This window comes from Gaeumannomyces tritici, assembly GCF_000145635.1.
Source record: "Gaeumannomyces tritici R3-111a-1 unplaced genomic scaffold supercont2.1, whole genome shotgun sequence".
Classification (NCBI taxonomy): Eukaryota; Fungi; Ascomycota; class Sordariomycetes; order Magnaporthales; family Magnaporthaceae; genus Gaeumannomyces; species Gaeumannomyces tritici.
In genome coordinates, this window is record NW_008804545.1 from 1,086,586 (window position 1) to 1,102,712 (window position 16,127).

Here is a 16,127-nt window from a genome sequence, read left to right on the forward strand (position 1 = left end):
TTTTGCGACTTCCACATTCGCCTGAGATTTTGCCATCAGCTCTTTACCCTTCTCGTCAAAAGACTGCAGTCCGCGCTAACACTTCGCCCGAGGAGCGTAACATGCGCTGGTGCCTAACCGGGCGGCCGGCTGCCCGCTGCTATCCCACTCGACTTACGGGTTCAGGTCCCGAGAGCTAGTACGGAAAATCATCCTCATAAATGCCAGACGAAGACCATTGTACTGGCTGGTGTCGACATTTGGATCCAGAGTTGTCCATGGCAAAACGACAAAGCCCATAAGAAGCGGTTGATTTAAACGCTAGTTTAAATTACCCCGGTATATTACTTTCGCAAAAGATGGACCAGTCCCATAGCCGTTACAAAATATCCAGGCCAAAATCCGAAGCAAAGGACAGGATTTAACTACTTTGGAGTGGCTAGCTTTTTAACCATGACGCAGGCCCGCCTTGTATAAGTAGCTCGCATCCAAGCGAGCTATGTATAACGTTCAAGTGCTTCGTGTCGCGTCTGCTACCTCACAGGCTAGCATGAATTTCGTAAGAAAAATAAGAGTTGGCAGGATTTACATGGTGTTTGGTATGGCGAGCATGGAGGGGAAGCGGGGCGCTGCGGGCCCTTGGCCAGGTTACAAAATTCTCCCAGCCTTTCTCTAGTCCTCCTCGCCTTCTGTGGCCAACAACACACAACTCGGTCTTCTTGGCGCGCTCGCCAGCCACAATGGTGGACCATAGTTTACCAAGCTACCCGCCGGGTTATACGCGCAACAGAGGGGGGCTCGCAGACACAATCAACACCCGCTATAGGCTGCGGTACCGCAAATGGAACTTTGTGGTCTTCCGTGGCACCTATGAAGACGACGCGCTTTGGGCAAAATTCGTTGCCCTCCTTAAGGACAACTACGCCGCCCGCCTGGAACGCGAAGAGGCACAGGACGAGCTGGGACCCGATCTTGAATGGACCATTATTGAGGACAAGGCCCTCGAGGGCGCGTCTAGAAATGCCATCCGCGCCCGCTTCCTCGAATGGATCGCCGCGCGCTCCGACGAGCGCGACGGGCCCGGCGCCGCGGCGCCCTGGATACCCAAGGAGTGCCCGCGCTTCAAGTACTGCATCTACGTGGATCGCGCCTGCTTGGATTCTCTCACCGTGGCGCGGAACTACCGCCGCGGTCCAGGGATCCATTGGTACCTACGAGGCCAAGTTGTCGTTATTGACGGCACTCACGGGCACCACGATGAGGATCCTGACGACGAGGACGAGGACGAGGACGAGGACGAGGGATATGAGCCTCTCGAAGGGAATCCTGCTTGGGATGTTGGCTGGACCTATGTCGACGCCGGCTTTTTAACGGGAACTTACGAGAGCTTGCATCTCAAAATGACCGATTGGGAAACGTGGGGAATGGTTTACGAGCGCGTTAGGCCTTCACCCAAAGGACCCAAGCGTGGGACTGGAGAACCTCTTGCAGCAATTAATTTGCTATCAAGCGGCGAAGATTAAATTTCGCTGCGTAGGCAGGAAAGGATAAGGACCAGCGAGTTTTGATGGGTTGTCCAGATAGCTTGCTCTATAGCAAACATCGAGTCGCTGATAGAAATCCACACGCGGTCTCCGTGACAGGAGATAGGCTGTTTGCTCTCTCGTCGACATGCGGGGAGCCGACCAAGACTACCTACCACTTCACTTCCCCCCAACCTCCACACATGGCTAAGGACCGGACAGCGGTGGCTTCCAAGTGCACTCCTGCCATGCATGGACGACCGGAGATGGAGGTAAGAATGTGGCCATCACAATGGTGTCATTGAGGGACTGCCTTCTATGCGGTCAAACGTGAACAAGATTCCATCTCTCCGTCAGTTCGGCACTTCCCACCCGCTCCTTCCCTTTCTACACCTTCCAACCTGCAACCTGCCTACCACCTACTAGAGGTTCCATAAGACCCACGGCCCGCTCCTTCTTCTTTCCAAGACCCAACCTACCACCTGCCTCTACCTCTAGATGCCCTTAATCTGTGCAGCCACGACGCCCGCATGGTATAGTGCTTTGCAAATCTCCCACGCCTTCGATCTGGGGTCTGTCCGGTCGCCTCTCGCTCGAACGCGCACTTTTGGCGCCGGTGCAGCGAGCCACTTCGGCCGTTACTGACAGCTGTACCTCAACTTGAAAAGCAGGGAAACATGGGACAGGAACAGCTTTTGAGGCAATCATCGCTTCCCACTCAGAGCAGTCCCAGCTCTGCAGGCTTCGCCCAACCCGCAGCGACATCGTCACCAGCACCCCCAAGAGCTGTAGCTCAACCTGATCCGTCGCTAGCAGCCCGAGCTGCAACCCTGAAGGAGCTGGTCAAGAAGAATCGCCAGAAGACGGTCGGATCCATGCAACTCGGCGCCAGCACGAGCGCTTCAATGCCCTCGAAGCCACCACCTGCCCAATCGACTAGATCCTCGCATGACCAGACTCTCTACAAGACGGCAGAGAAGGAGATTGTTGACCTGGTGGCCGAGATCGAAGCCGCCAAGCAGGGAGATACGAAGGGAGGAGACATGGCACTGGGAACCGTATCCGCCAAGGGCGACCACCAGCCCGCTGAAGTTCAAAACACATCTCCAGCCCCGCAACTAGGCGCAAAGCAGTCAGCCCATCTCAGCGGAGCTGAGCAGTCAAAGATATCCCAGAACAAAAGCCAGGCGCGCAATACAACTACCCTTCCAAAGCACAACAAGAACGGAGTCATCGGAAAGCCCAGCCCAGATCGCCGACAGAAGCAAGAAAAAGACCGTCAAGACGCAACAACAGTCACGCCTCCACCTGTACACCGGTTGGATGGCTCGAGCTCTAAAGCGAGCACTGGGGAATCAAAGAGCGATAGCGTCTACACACACAATCCGATCAAGCATGCGGCTCGGGACGCAAAGACCCCCGGCGAGGGCCAGGGCGCATCGATCAGTCAAGACCACCGCGGCAAGTCCTTGGGTGCAAGGGCAACAGGAGGAAAGGCAAAGGCCTGCTTGGGAAGCGATGATACAACGGAGAAGGCCCACGACAACACCTATCCGAGGATGCAGGGAGCCGGCAGCCTGCTGGCTGAACACCCAGGATTGGCCGATACCACACACAAACCGGCACCTTTCAAGGGCAAGATGGTATCGATCACGATACACTCCACTGGCTCATCCAACGAGCAGAAAGATGTCATGATGTGGCTGGAGCGCTCTGGATACTACAACGAGGCCACCAGAGCTCCCATCGTCGATCGCTGGCACAAACTGGCTGAAGTGGAAACTTTGAAGGCCAAACTCCTTCAGGAGGATCAAAACTCGGGCTTTGACTTTCGCCGCAGAACCTCATCCCAGCCTGACAACACCGCGCCAGAGCTCACGCCCATGGAAATCGATCTACCGAACACTGGCCCATCTGCTCATGGGTCCCTGCCCAAGAAGGCGATTGCGCATGCTGAGCGGAAGACAACACCGGTGAACACCCGTCACCGAGACTATGGCATCGAGGATCGCGAGCTTGGCCGCAGGCGGGATCGAGATGATCGCTCCGTCAGCCCGGGGCGATCCCGAACGCTAACGCCACGGACCGGCTGGTCCTCACGCCGGAATTACGATGGATCTCGATCACCCCCACCTCGAGGTTGCCGCCGTGAACCAGACTGGGACAGAGATTGGGACAGAGACTGGGACAGAGACTGGGACAGAGACCGATACAGATATCATGACCCTCGTCGGAGCCAATCGCCAAGTGCTCGGGGTCCTCGAGCACAGACAAACACGTCCTCACGCTACGGCTCAGGAAACCGCACTCCCGGCAATAGGAACAGCGACCACAGCAGGCTGGCACGGAAAGTGAATCAAAAGGTGGACCTGGGACGCCCTGGAGGTATGTTTGTCGTGACCAACCTCTCCACTGGCTGATAGACGCGATCGTGAATCTAGAAGCCTTTTGCAGCACACCATCTCAGTCTCCCAGGAACACCCTCTGCCGTCTAATCAACACTATGGCCCAAATAGCGCCGACTCTCAAACTTGCGTTCCATGCAGCATATGCACCCTTCATCTAATGCTGGTTGAAAGTGCTAACATCTCGTCTGACCCCAAGAGACCAGATTTTTCGCTATCAAGTCGTTCAACGATGCCAACATTCACACATCCATCAAAGAGGTACCGTGTACTTTAGCCCATTTTTATTAGTAATGACATGCGGCATGTTCGTTCTAATCACTTAGCCTCCATATATTCAGGGACTTTGGACTACTCAGCCTCAAAACGTGAAACCGTTGAGCGAGGCATATGCCAGCAGCAAAAACGTGTTGCTCTTCTTCTCCGTGAATGACTCGGGTGCATTCCAAGGCTACGTATGTACTCTCGGCACCTAAGACACGTGCTTTCGGGTTGCTGACATGGACCCGTCACCATCAAAATACTAGGCGCGGATGTGCGGCACACCAGACAGCTCCATCGACCCGTACGCTCTTTTTCTTTTCTTACCTGCCTTAAGTGCCCCTGGACGGCGGTCAACAGGATTCTATGGCAGTAACGCGGGTCCTGCGAGCCGATTATGCCGAGAGAAGCTAACTTGGTACCAAATCATCTAGACCCAACTGGGCCGACATCAACGAGCGGCGGTTGTCGCCTCCCTTCCGTATCCAGTGGCTCAGCACGACAGCCATCTTGTTCAAACACATAAAACACCTGCGCAACCCGCTGAACAAGAACCTGTCCGTGCAGATCGGCAAAGACGGCCAGGAGATCGCCGAGCCAACGGGTTTAGCCCTGCTTGATTTGATGGAGACCCCGGTTTGCGAGCGGAAGGCCATCTGGGTCGAGCCCGCCGCATTCGCGGTGAACTCTTGGGACAAGCCGAAGAAGGCCCGGGAGTACGCCCGCAGCCGCAGTTTGGTGTCTCGAATCACAAAAACCTGAAGAGTGAGGGCAAGGACGGGGACTTTCTCCGAGAGGAACAAGCCCAGCTCAAAGGCTTCCTAGGTGAGAAAGGGCACGGGTTTGGGTGGTTTCAAGGCTATGCTAGAAGGGTTTTGGACTTGGGAGCAGGAGCATACAGCCGACAGCCGCCGCCTGGGAGAGATGCCGTTTTTGCGTTCCCGGCTAAGCAGACACGTGGATGGGAGATATACAGCTTCGTGGGAACGCTTTGGAGATAGTTTAGTTTTTTCCAGGTCGAAGGCTGTGAGTAGCTCTTGAAATTCGGGATTTGCGGGCAGGAGTCTACGTCCATGGAGATACCGAGACCTTCAGAAGGGAAGAATTAAGAGGCTTTAGATTTTTGAATGGGTCCTTCGTATTTTGTGCATGACGAGAAAAATGATATGTTTGCAGGGGGGAGAACAGGCAGTCATCTTCAATCTCATGGGTATTCCAGATCCAGATTGGCAGGCTACATCTAAAAGAAATTTGCCGAGCTGAAGCCTGTTCCGACAGGCTAAGATCTACCTAGTAACAACCTACTCGTACACGGCAGCGCCTCATTCCAGAGGGCTTTCAGGAATAAACTAAAACGAGGTAGGGAAGAGCTTGGCACGGCCGATGGCCTCCTCCGCAAAGTCCCTAAGCTCTCGCGGGGAGGCGGGCTGGGCGGGCGGCGACGGCGGCGGCTGGGCAGGACTCGGCGGCCCCCACGCCTGGGCCGTCGCCGTCGCCGTCGCCGTCATCTCGCGCGGCTGGGCGCGCCGGTACCGTCAATTGCCGCCGCCGTCCGGCTTCTCCCCGGCCTGGGCGGCGCCGGAGCCCGCCACGGGCTCCAGGGTGGTGGCGTCGACAAAGTTTGTCTGGGCCGCGTCGACGACGATGGTGCCGGCCTCGATGCCGCGCATGAGCTGCGCGAACTGCGACCTCTCAAACAGCGGCGCGCTGCCGAGCATGCCGGCCACCTGGCCCGCCACGGCGCGGAGCTCCGGGTCGCCGCTGGCGGCCGCCCTGTCCTGCTGGGGTGGCTGCTGCGGCTGGGGCCGGGGCCCGTCCTCGAGGCGCTGGTCCGCCAGGCGGTCCATCAGCCCGTCCATGCCGGCCGCCACCCCGTCCGCCTGGGCGTCGGGCCCGTGCGCCGCGTCCCACTCGTCCACGGCCGAGCTGAACTCCTGGTCGAGCTGGGCGAAGGCGGCATCGAACCGGGCCCGCTCCGCCTCGTCGGCGAGAGGGTCGACGGGGACGGCGGCCGCGGCGATGGTGGGTGCCGGGCGGGCGGCGGCGAACATGGGCCGGCCGTAGTTGCCCATCATATAGGATGGGGCCTGCATCTGGTGCGGCGGCCGGTGGAGCATCGGGCCCTGGGTCGGCTGCGGCAGGAAGGAGGGGCCGGCCGCGGGCATCTCGGCGCCCCTGGACATGCTGGGCGGCGCCATGGCTGCGTACTCGGCGGCCCACGAGGCTCCGTGGCGCGACGGCGCTTGCGAGTGCTGCTGGAGCGAGTTGGCGGGCTGGGCGGCGGCGGCGACGGCCTGGAAGGCGGCGGGCTGCATGTAGGCGGCCTGGAGGGGCCCCGGGCCTATGTGGGCGGGTAGGAGGATGGGCACGTGGTCCAGCTGCGCGCCGCGGCGCTGGAACTCGGCGAAGCTGTCCTCGGCGGCCATGCTCGATTCTTGCGCTATGGATCGAAAGGTCTAGTGAGAGGGTTAGGAAAGCCACCACGTGGGGCAAGTTGGACATGAGAAGAACGGGGGGCGTACCTCTGAGCTCTGGCTTGGCTGACTCCGTAACCTCATGTCCTGCCCAGCGCGTGACAGGTGGTCCTGTACATGCTTCAGGGGGTTTGACGGGCCACACATTGAGTCTGCCATCTTGATAGTTGTTTAGGCAAGTGAGAGAGAGGAAGTTTGATGACGTTTGATATCCTTTTTTAGCAAGTGATAGTTAGCACTGGTCCTAGACTGATGGATACGTACTGGTTGGCGCAAGAGGCCGGACATGAGCTGGGAGACACGGCGCATTGTGGGGTGGCTGTGAGAGAGGCTGGTGATGGTGTGTGATGGAAGGAAACTAGGTGGGAGGTGAGATACGTACAAGTAATTTTTGTATACAAGCCACGGCAAACGACCCTGCCGGTTGGCTCCACTGGAGCAAGAGCACAGGAAGCTCCGGGAACAGTAACACGCAGCCTCAACCCGACGGCGAAGCCTCTCAACCGGATGCGATGAGCAATCCACCTTATCCCAGACTATCTGCTCTTGCGGGAGCCTTGGTACACCCAGGCTGCACCAGTACCAGACGCGCCGACTCTGGGTCGTCTTGAATTATGACGGAAGCTAGGATTTGACCCCGTGCATAGGCCGGGACAAGTCTGGACAGGAACCATATAAGATGTCAGCTAGGACGGCCACGCGCAGACCCACACGGGCTCACGCAGGTTCACGAGACGACGGCACTACGGCGCTATTACGTGGGCACATGGGCTTGGGAACTCTACAGCGTCAAGGCCAACAGAGGCTCCCACTTGGCTCCCACTAGGTTCGAAGGTCTGTCTTGATGTGGATCGGTTGGCATGCTGCGCGATGGGTGGACTAGATGCCACCAGGTACATGTACCTACCCGGAACGTTGAATCGATGCAACTTCGGGCAGTCCGGCAAGACGAGATATTCTCGGACGGCTTGGGGCCTGGTTAGATGCGGTGGTGATTAGGATGCGGGGAGTGAGCGAGAGCCATTAGGTGCCGAGTCTTGGAAACACTAGGGCATCAGAATGGGTGGCAGTTCCCGTTATATAGGGACTTGTCAATGCCCCGAGGTCTGGCAAAGCCCCGTCGGTCCGTCGGCAGTGGCGTTCCTGACGCGCACGGCTTGTGATCACGCATCGCGCACTCCACTTTGATGTGGGGGGCGGTACGTACCAAGTATACCCGGCCTGCTCACCGCCCGGCAGATCCCGACGCAGCCCATCGCAGAGTGGCATTGCTTGACGGGCCTCGTCCGTGACAGCGAACATCACATCTACTCGACATAATTGGCCGCGCCCGTCGCAGCAATCCCTCTTCCTCTGATCTCCAGATCCCGACTACGCTGCGCAACCACGGACAAACCATACCGCTTGCGAAATACGACCGAGGCGTCTTCGGTACCGAACAAAATGGTGCGGACTTACACTGCTGTCCAAAGACCAGCTGGCATCTTGATAGCGAGCCCGCGCCAGACAGATCACGGCTTTAGGTGCTGACAACCACGTCCCAACCCGCCAGGCTACTCAGGTCATTGCCAATTCTGGTCACGATGACATGATTGTACGAGCCTCCGCGTCCTCGACTTCTCGTCTGGTTGCGCGCGCCCGCGCCGCGACTAACATGCAGCTCTGAACTAGCACGATGCGGTCCTCGACTACTACGGGCGCCGGTTGGCGACTTGCTCCTCCGATAGGACAATCAAGATCTTCGAGGTGGAGGGCGAGTCACACAGATTAACCGAGACTCTGAAGGGGTGAGTCTGCATATAGGGCTAGGCAGCTGCCCTTGGGCGCGAGTGCTGCAGGCTCCATCTCATACACTAGAACATCGGCCGGTCCGCTGACGCGACACTGATACCGAAACGAGCAGTCACGAAGGAGCCGTCTGGTGTGTCGCCTGGGCGCACCCCAAATACGGCAACATTCTGGCCTCGTCGGGCTACGACGGAAAGGTGCTCATCTGGCGCGAGCAGGCCGGCTCGTGGCAGCGCATCTTCGACTTTGCGTTGCACAAGGCCTCTGTCAACATAGTGTCTTGGTCGCCTCACGAGTCAGGCTGCCTGTTGGCCTGCGCCTCCTCCGACGGCCACGTCTCGGTGCTCGAGTTCAAGGACAGCTCCTTTGAACATCAAAACTTCCTCGCCCACGGCCAGGGCGTCAACTCGGTCTCGTGGGCCCCATCCACCTCGCCCGGCAACATCATCGCTACCAGCCCTGGTGCCGCCGCGGCCCAGCGCCGCTTCGTCACGGGCGGCAGCGACAACACGCTCAAGATCTGGTCCTGGGACGCCGCCACGCAGGCGTACCGCTGCGAGGAGGGCGGCGTGCTGCAGGGCCACAGCGACTGGGTCCTGGACGTCGACTGGAGCCCGACGACGCTCCAGAAGAGCTATATCGCCAGCGCAAGCCAGGACAGGACCGTGCGCATCTGGACCAGCGACGTCTCCACGCCCGGCCAGTGGCAGTCCAAGGTTCTCAAGGAGTTCGACACCACCGTCTGGCGCGTGAGCTGGTCGCTGAGCGGCAACGTGCTAGCCGTCAGCTCGGGCGACAACAAGGTCACGCTATGGAAGGAGAACCTGCGCGGCGAGTGGTCCACGGTGAGCACGCTGGAGGATTAGGTGAATCCAAGGTCAAGGGGGACGTGGTTCTGGGGGCCTTCTGCCAACGGACTGTCTGCACCCACCTGCGATTGTTAAGGCGGAGGAAAGAGACTATACCGGATGTTTGGCGTTGGGGTTAGCTTCCGGGCTTGAGGATGATTGCAGCTATCTTAGAAAAAGGCAGGCCTTCTGAATTATGATCTTCGGACCGAGCATGCCGAGCATTCCAAGCCACTTCTACCCATAAGCCATTGACATGCTGGGTACCTTGACTAATCTAGAGGCGTGCGCAAAGGGGATGAGTTGGAAAGGTGAATCGGAGACATGAAGGACAAATAGCGTCAGCTTGCTTGCTCAACTCCCCCTTCGGTTCATCTGCTTTCACTTTTTGTTACGACACACGGCTGAATAGCCCCGCGCCAAGTGGGATCTACACGGCCCCCTTTGCCCATTCGGTACCGTTGGCCATGGGGACATTGCCAAACGCCCTCGGCCCATGACTCCCCTCCATCAACTTGTTGGCAACCGGAGCTCCCGGCGCCGGAGTCCTCCACCGCCATGCTTTGATGGCCGGCCTGTCTAGTCCAACTCCCTCGATGACATCGACAACCCAGTTGCCAATGTTTGGGAGGAACTTGAAGGCGTGGCCACTCCCACCAGTGGCGACCATGACAGCGGTTTCGCCGTCGGCAGGCGTCATGCCGGGGACATAGTCCACGACGAAGTGGTTGTCGAAGCTGTCCGTGTACCAGCACAGCCGCGTGACCTCAATGCCGATGCCGGCCTCGCCCAGCTCGGGGAGATGGTCGTCCAGGAAACGCTGTATCACCTTGCGGGCCTGCTCCGGTATGGCCTCGACCGTCGGCCCGGCCGCCGGCGGCTGATCTGACCATCTCGTCACGGGCACGCTGCGCTCGCCGCCGTCCTCCCCGGTGCTAGCCTGGTAGTTCGTGTACTTGGTCCCGCGGTACCCGATCTTGAGCCAGCCGTCGTCGTCTCGCGCGAAGCCGTACAGGCCGCCGTCGGCGCCGTCGCGCAGCCGGTACTGCCAGGTCGGGAAGCTGTCGGGCGCGAAGCGGTCGAACAGCGGCGAGGCGCGCGGGAGGCGCAGCATGGCCACGGAGCCCGCCGTCGCCTCGCACAGCCCGTCCAGGCGCGGCGCCAGCACCGACGGCGTCCAGGCGCCGCAGGCCAGCACGACGAGGCGGGCGGCGTGGGCGCGCCCGTCGGCCGTCTCCACGCCGCCGCCGCCACCGCCGCCGCCGCTGGTGGTCAGGGATACGAGCCGGCCGGCCGTGGGGTGCAGGACGAAGCGCACGCCGGCGCGCGAGGCCCGGTGCAGGGCGTACCGGCACGCCTTGTCCGCGACGGCGGTGCCGCCCGTGGTCTCGATCACGCCGACGCTGCGCTTGCCCCGGCCCGCGCGGTGATTGAATGGGTCGACGGCGAAGGCGAGGCCCAGGGCCTCGGCGAGGGCGACGTCGTGCGGGTCCGTGGTCAGCAGGTGCGTGCCGGCGTGTCCCGCCGCCTTGGCGGCTTCGAGGGTGGCCCGCTCGAAGGCCGGGAGCGAGTCGCCGTCGGACAGGGAGACGTTGGCGTTCCGTATAAAGACCCGGTCAGCGGAGGACATGCCGGGAGGGACCGAGTCGGGACCGCCCGCCGCGAGGTCGGCGTTCCAGGCCTCCCAGCCCCGGGCGGCCTCGAGGGCCAGCTCCTGGTACTCGGTCTGGGTGCCATACGCAGAGCGGACGATCTTGTTCAGGTCGGCCGAGGCGGCGTCGCAGCCCTTGAAGTACGAGTAGAGGGTCTCGTGGTACGGCTGCTTGTCGAACACGGTGACGTTGGTGTAGCCGCGTTGCGCGAGGTGCAGGGCCGTGCTAAGCCCGAAGATGCCAGCGCCGACGATGACGACGGCGTCGCTCTTGGCGAGGGCGGGCGGTGGCTTGGTTTCAGTCATCTTTACTAGATGTACACCCCGCCTGCCGACTCCGCTGTTTCTACAATCGGGGTTCAGAGCCCAAGCGAGTAGTACGAGTCCCCAGAGTTTATGTCCAACAGCCTGTCTAGCCTGCCGAGATCCGGAGTGCCGATGGGAGGAGAGTATGACCGGCGTCGGGGGAGGGATCATCGATGTATGCCGTCTTCGGACTCTAGTGCCCGCTTGATGGCATGATTCCGGGCCGGGCCGCCAGGCTAGGGTTTTTAGGACGACATCCGATAGTACATACACTAGGACCTCCACAGAACCATCTATTGGCTCCCTGTCTGGCCGGGAAAGCTGCAGGCAGACAAGTGTCCCTATTTTATCCGATATTCCATAGGTACCTAGCTGGACATGGTCTCGTTCGTCGACAGCGGGGAATAAGCTTTACTTGAGCTTCAAGCTGTGGACCTGACATGATCTGACTTTGGAAGCTACAGCAGGTGAAGCTGTGAGCTGCGTGATTATGAAGATTGTGATTGGAGGAGAAAGAACACCTCTGGTGAGATGACCAAAGAGTGACGGGCACCTCAGCAGTAGACGACGCCGTGACCGCTCCTCTGAATTAAGTTTTGGCGGTGGAGTTTCCGCCGTGTTCCCGCGCAGAACGGCCGCAACGATGCTCCCCGCAAAATACAGGGGCTATGGGGATGCTGACAGGGGGTCTGGCACCCCATGCTGGGCCGTGATGCATCCAGTTTTTCCAGAAGCGCCTTGCCCGCCGCCCGCCCTTCCATTTTCCCAGTAGGCCCACAGCAGACGTCAGCCAAACATAGCGCCTCGTTTTTCCATACTCTTTTCCATGCTCTTTTGCATCCTCTCTTGCACGCAATTTGTACCCCGGATTGTACGCGGAGAAATTCGGCTGACAGCGCCCGCAGAGCCGAGTCAAAGCGCAAATCCATCTCGGCTCAACTGGCCGTGTGTCTCGTGGCTCATCCAAGACTAGACATCCAAGTCCAGACGGACGGTCTTCTCCGTGACGGGGTCTCGAAACCTCGACAGCTGAGTCCCTTCCCTGCCACCAGGGACAGCTGCGTTTCCGATCCCCCTTTTTTCCGGCACCCCCACCAACCTGCAGCAAATCGAACCATCTCGCAACAGGATTGTCGCTGCAGGACAGCGCATCGGGTAAACCAACCAGGACTAGGACCTTCGTGCTGGCGCCGCCACCGCTTCGAGACTGCAAAACCCCAAGATTGCGTTGCGCCAACGAAACCCTCTGGATCCCGCTGATTTAAACTCGCGCGCCTGTCGAGACATTGCAAAGCGGAGGAACTGTCCTGGAGGGAGGTCAAACCTTGTCACTCAACTCAAGCCACAGAGCAAGCACGACGAAAAGTCGGCGGAATCCGGGGCCTCCCCAGCCTCCCCAGCCCAGAGAATCCGAGCTTGTACCGTCCATCAGGATTTATTCCAACAGACCATGGACAATGGCGGGACCTCCAGTGCCGATGAGCCACCACCCTCTGTGACCTCTGCGAGGACCGCAAACATCGCCGTTCCCCCCTCCAGCAACTCCCTCGTCGAGATGAACAGCCGCTCCTCGAGGTTGCATCTCCTGGTCGTGGCCAACGGCTCGCGGGACACGTCCTTCTGCCAGACCATCGCCATCCGCCTGTCCAAGGACCCCAAAATCGCCATCCGCGTCATCGTGGACGATGCGACCCCGCGCCTGAACCAGACCCTGGCCGTCGAGCTCAACTACAGCCTGGCGCTGTCCCCCGAGCGTGCCGACGATGCCACTCGGGCCGAGATGGAGCTGCGGCACCGGCGCGCCGTCGAGCTGGTCGAGTGGGCCGACCTGATGGTCCTGTGCCCCATCGACGCCGACCACCTGGCCAAGATGATGGGCGGCCACTCGGACACCATGATCCTCGAGGTGCTGCGCAGCTGGGACGCCTCCAAGCGCATCCTGCTGGTGCCGGGCATGTCCACCACCATGTGGGAGAACCCCGTCACCAAGCGCCAGATGAGCAAGCTGCACCGCAAGTGGCACTGGGTCCGCGTCCTGCCCCCGATCCTATGGCGCTACGAGCACACGGACGCGGCCCCCTACTTCAAGCGCGTCGTCGAGGAGTGGTCGGGGCTCGACGACGTCCTCGGCATCGTCAAGAACCAGGCCGACCTGCTGACCATGGGCCACGACGTCGACGTCTCAGCCGCCAAGTGCGCCGGCGGCAGCGCGGGCACCGAGGACGCCCTGTCCCCGTCGCCGTCACAGGGCGGCAACGGCGGCGCAAAGACGCGCACGACGCTGCCGCCCGAGATCTGGGGCCTGATCCTGGAGCACACCAACGACTGGGAGCTGGCGCAGTCGCTGGGCGTCTTCACCACTCTCGAGATGCCGACGATGCAGGGGTGGCGGCTCGCGCCCAAGGACCCGTCGGACCCGCTGCATGTCTTCATGCACCAGCTCGAGTGGAAGCTCCTGACGGCCGACACGGCGGCCGTATGCAGGTTCCTGGAGGGCGCGCCCGCCAACCTGGCGGACCTGTCGGCACTGGCCATCAAGCTCATCTTCAAGTTCGCCCTCATCGGGGTGTTGACCTACATCGAGGGCCACTGCCCCATCGTGTTCCGCAACTTTGACGGCAAGACGGTGCCCACAAAGGCGTCTGCCTACTATGGCCGCACCGATATTCTCGACTGGTGGGCCCGCTCGCCGTCCTTCCTGGAGAAGCAGTACGACGCCGAGGCCATGGACGGCGCGTCCCGCAACGGCTACGTGCACGTCCTCGAGTGGTGGCGCCGCTCCGGACTGCCGCTCAAGTACACCGAGGCCGCACTCGAGCAGGCCAGCGCTAGGGGCCACCTGCGCGTGCTGGACTGGTGGCGGCAGGCGGCAGCGGGTGGCGGGAGCGGCACAGACGACGATAGCGGCAGCGGCAGCGGCAGCGGCGTGGCGGCCGCGGTGGTGGTGCCCAAGCCTGGGCGGTCGCTCACGTGCGCGGCGCAGACGGGGCAGACTGAGGTGCTGCGGTGGTGGATGGCGAGCGGCATGACGGTGGAGCACCTGGACGGGGTGTGCATGAAGGCGTCGCAAAAGGGCCGGGCCGACGTGCTCGAGACGTGGCGGCAGCTGCGGGGCGACGACGACATCATCTTCAACGCGCAGGTTCTCGTCGAGCCCACGGTGCACTCGTACATCGACGTGCTCGAGTGGTGGCGCCTCTACGCCCGCGGCGAGCTGCCCGGCATGGGCGGCCGCCCCGCCAAGAAGGTCGAGTACCGCACCATGGACATCGAGGAGGCGCTCGAGGACTCGCTGGGCGACCAGACGCGCGTCCGCCGCTGGTGGGCCGAGAACGGCCTCAACCTGGGCCTGGGCACTAGCGAGTGGATGAAGTCGCGCTACCTGTGAGCCGTCCAGTCGGGACTTGGGCGAGGCCATGGTAGGCTGCGCGGCCTCGTTTATTTTATTTCACTGTCGGAGGGAACGACGGCGAGCTATGGACTGGAAGGAAAGGTTCTCATGATATCTGGGAACCTATGCACATAATGCGCGGCGTTTGGTACCACCGGGATGAGACGAGCCTCGAGCGAGACGGGCTGGTCGGGGATGCAAGCATCGGCCTACGACCCAACCACTAGATGACAGGGCTGTTATAGGGGGCACACGCATACTGGCTTGGATTTGATCGCTCTGGGTAGGTGTCTGGAAAGGTAGAGAAAAGCATGGACACATCTGGAGCGGGTTGACTGTTCTATTGTTTTTTTGGTGGAAATTTCTCTTTTCGTTATCTACAAGGTTGGGAATCTGGCGTTTATAGTCATTTATTTACTCGTATGCTCTTTGATCACCTGTTACTCGAGATGGTCTAGGCCCATGACGCTACGATCCAGTTTATACAGAACAGTGCATGGCATATCGCCGGGCAGGCCCGGCGTTTACTGGAACTTTGCCGGGTTGCTTGGTATCAGCCTCCTGAGTACCTCAATGTGCCTGGACTGTACGGGGTTCCTGAGCCCTTGCATGTTCCTCTTGTCGATACGCCTCATGCCGTTGGAGTATATGACGGTGAAGTCTGGTACCTTTTCGCCCGACACAACGACGGACATGGGTGTGAGGGTGCAGTGCTGTCGTTTGCAACCAGAGACTGTCAGCCAGGTGGTCGTGAGAGCAAAGATATGCAAGTAGGAAAAGAGAGACAGAAAAAAAAGGGACGAACCTTGCCAATAGACGCGCCGGCTCCGATCCGACAGCCGACGCCAACCGTGGTGCCCTCGCCAACATACGTGCCCCCACACTCGACCACGGCGGCGGCCTCGACGGTGACCAGGTCGGCCAGGGTGACGGAGCCCTCGACGTAGTGGTTGCCGGCGCTGGGGGCGCCGAGCACGGCGCGCTCGTGGACGATGCAGCGGCGGCCTACGTTGACGGGCCCGCCGGCGCTGTCGAAGCGGGCGCGCGGGTGCACGACCGACTCGGACGACACGGCGATGGGGTACGCGCCCGAGAGCATGGCCTGGTCGGCGATGGTGATGCTCGACGAGAAGATGACGGGCGCCTTGGGGCCGGCCTGGGCGGCGGCCGGCATGACAGAGCGGCGCTTGTTGGAGGAGGAGGACATGTTTGCCGTCGGGCTGGGCTGGGGGTGCTGGGGAGGTAGGGAGGGGAGTCGGCGAGGCGGAATTGGATGCGAAGTGAGCTGGAGTGTGTTTGACTGGGTGGCCTTCCTAGGTCCTGGCCGCAGCACCAGGTCGATGGCTCAACTGCCTTCCATGAATCAAGACTAGCAGCTGTAGCTGTATTGGCGGCCGTTTGCTGCGATGGAAGCTCCTTACGGGCGGCAACCGTTGAATGGAGCTCAGGAGCTCGCCATGAACAGCGCCACTGCCCCACACCCTACCAGCCCACCAATCAG

General features: G+C 60.6%; 7 protein-coding genes across 8 annotated transcripts; 4 read left to right on the forward strand and 3 right to left on the reverse strand.

Moving 5' to 3' along the window:
- Positions 1-656: 656 nt before the first annotated feature.
- On the forward strand, positions 657-1,477 carry GGTG_00337 (hypothetical protein; the record flags this gene model as incomplete). The annotated part of the gene is made up of 2 exons (XM_009218081.1): positions 657-1,396; positions 1,438-1,477. The coding sequence occupies exons 1-2, from the start codon at positions 720-722 to the stop codon at positions 1,475-1,477; spliced, it is 717 nt and encodes a 238-aa protein (XP_009216345.1). The 5' UTR covers positions 657-719.
- Positions 1,478-2,179: 702 nt separating this feature from the next.
- On the forward strand, positions 2,180-5,287 carry GGTG_00338 (hypothetical protein; the record flags this gene model as incomplete). Its single annotated transcript, XM_009218082.1, has 5 exons — positions 2,180-3,887; positions 4,107-4,168; positions 4,249-4,362; positions 4,435-4,472; positions 4,603-5,287. 5 exons carry the CDS (start codon positions 2,180-2,182, stop codon positions 4,928-4,930), a joined length of 2,250 nt encoding a protein of 749 aa, XP_009216346.1. The 3' UTR covers positions 4,931-5,287.
- On the reverse strand, positions 5,280-7,785 carry GGTG_00339. 2 transcript variants are annotated; one of them, XM_009218084.1, is made up of 4 exons: positions 7,550-7,785; positions 7,025-7,301; positions 6,691-6,855; positions 5,280-6,624 (listed from the first exon to the last, which is right to left on the reverse strand). In XM_009218084.1, the coding sequence occupies exons 3-4, from the start codon at positions 6,799-6,801 to the stop codon at positions 5,704-5,706; spliced, it is 1,032 nt and encodes a 343-aa protein (XP_009216348.1). In that variant the 5' UTR covers positions 6,802-6,855; positions 7,025-7,301; positions 7,550-7,785; the 3' UTR covers positions 5,280-5,703. The 2 variants fall into 2 exon arrangements, with proteins under 2 accessions (XP_009216348.1, XP_009216347.1); XM_009218083.1 differs by having other exon boundaries at positions 7,025-7,478.
- Positions 7,786-7,908: 123 nt separating this feature from the next.
- GGTG_00340 (protein transporter SEC13) lies at positions 7,909-9,635 on the forward strand. The gene is made up of 4 exons (XM_009218085.1): positions 7,909-8,088; positions 8,195-8,236; positions 8,314-8,429; positions 8,546-9,635. The coding sequence occupies exons 1-4, from the start codon at positions 8,086-8,088 to the stop codon at positions 9,294-9,296; spliced, it is 912 nt and encodes a 303-aa protein (XP_009216349.1). The 5' UTR covers positions 7,909-8,085; the 3' UTR covers positions 9,297-9,635.
- GGTG_00341 (hypothetical protein) lies at positions 9,307-11,841 on the reverse strand. The gene has a single exon (XM_009218086.1). The coding sequence runs from the start codon at positions 11,404-11,406 to the stop codon at positions 9,709-9,711; it is 1,698 nt and encodes a 565-aa protein (XP_009216350.1). The 5' UTR covers positions 11,407-11,841; the 3' UTR covers positions 9,307-9,708.
- A 222-nt stretch (positions 11,842-12,063) lies between these two features.
- On the forward strand, positions 12,064-15,130 carry GGTG_00342 (phosphopantothenoylcysteine decarboxylase). The gene has a single exon (XM_009218087.1). The coding sequence runs from the start codon at positions 12,686-12,688 to the stop codon at positions 14,621-14,623; it is 1,938 nt and encodes a 645-aa protein (XP_009216351.1). The 5' UTR covers positions 12,064-12,685; the 3' UTR covers positions 14,624-15,130.
- GGTG_00343 (hypothetical protein) lies at positions 14,954-16,041 on the reverse strand. Its single transcript, XM_009218088.1, has 2 exons — positions 15,432-16,041; positions 14,954-15,339 (listed from the first exon to the last, which is right to left on the reverse strand). The coding sequence occupies exons 1-2, from the start codon at positions 15,831-15,833 to the stop codon at positions 15,151-15,153; spliced, it is 591 nt and encodes a 196-aa protein (XP_009216352.1). The 5' UTR covers positions 15,834-16,041; the 3' UTR covers positions 14,954-15,150.
- Positions 16,042-16,127: the final 86 nt, after the last annotated feature.

Excerpts from the sequence above, each read along its gene's own strand:
- GGTG_00339 (XM_009218084.1), bottom strand. The coding sequence starts at position 6,801 with ATGGCAGACTCAATGTGTGGCCCGTCAAACCCCCTGAAGCATGTACAG. Across the intron at positions 6,625-6,690 it reads AGCCAAGCCAGAGCTCAGAG|ACCTTTCGATCCATAGCGCA; the intron begins GTACGCCCCCCG and ends CCCTCTCACTAG.
- GGTG_00340 (XM_009218085.1), top strand. Across the intron at positions 8,237-8,313 it reads CTGGTCACGATGACATGATT|CACGATGCGGTCCTCGACTA; the intron begins GTACGAGCCTCC and ends GCTCTGAACTAG. Across the intron at positions 8,430-8,545 it reads TTAACCGAGACTCTGAAGGG|TCACGAAGGAGCCGTCTGGT; the intron begins GTGAGTCTGCAT and ends CGAAACGAGCAG.
- GGTG_00341 (XM_009218086.1), bottom strand. The coding sequence starts at position 11,406 with ATGATCCCTCCCCCGACGCCGGTCATACTCTCCTCCCATCGGCACTCC.
- GGTG_00342 (XM_009218087.1), top strand. The coding sequence starts at position 12,686 with ATGGACAATGGCGGGACCTCCAGTGCCGATGAGCCACCACCCTCTGTG.
- GGTG_00343 (XM_009218088.1), bottom strand. The coding sequence starts at position 15,833 with ATGTCCTCCTCCTCCAACAAGCGCCGCTCTGTCATGCCGGCCGCCGCC. Across the intron at positions 15,340-15,431 it reads CCGGCGCGTCTATTGGCAAG|CACTGCACCCTCACACCCAT; the intron begins GTTCGTCCCTTT and ends TGCAAACGACAG.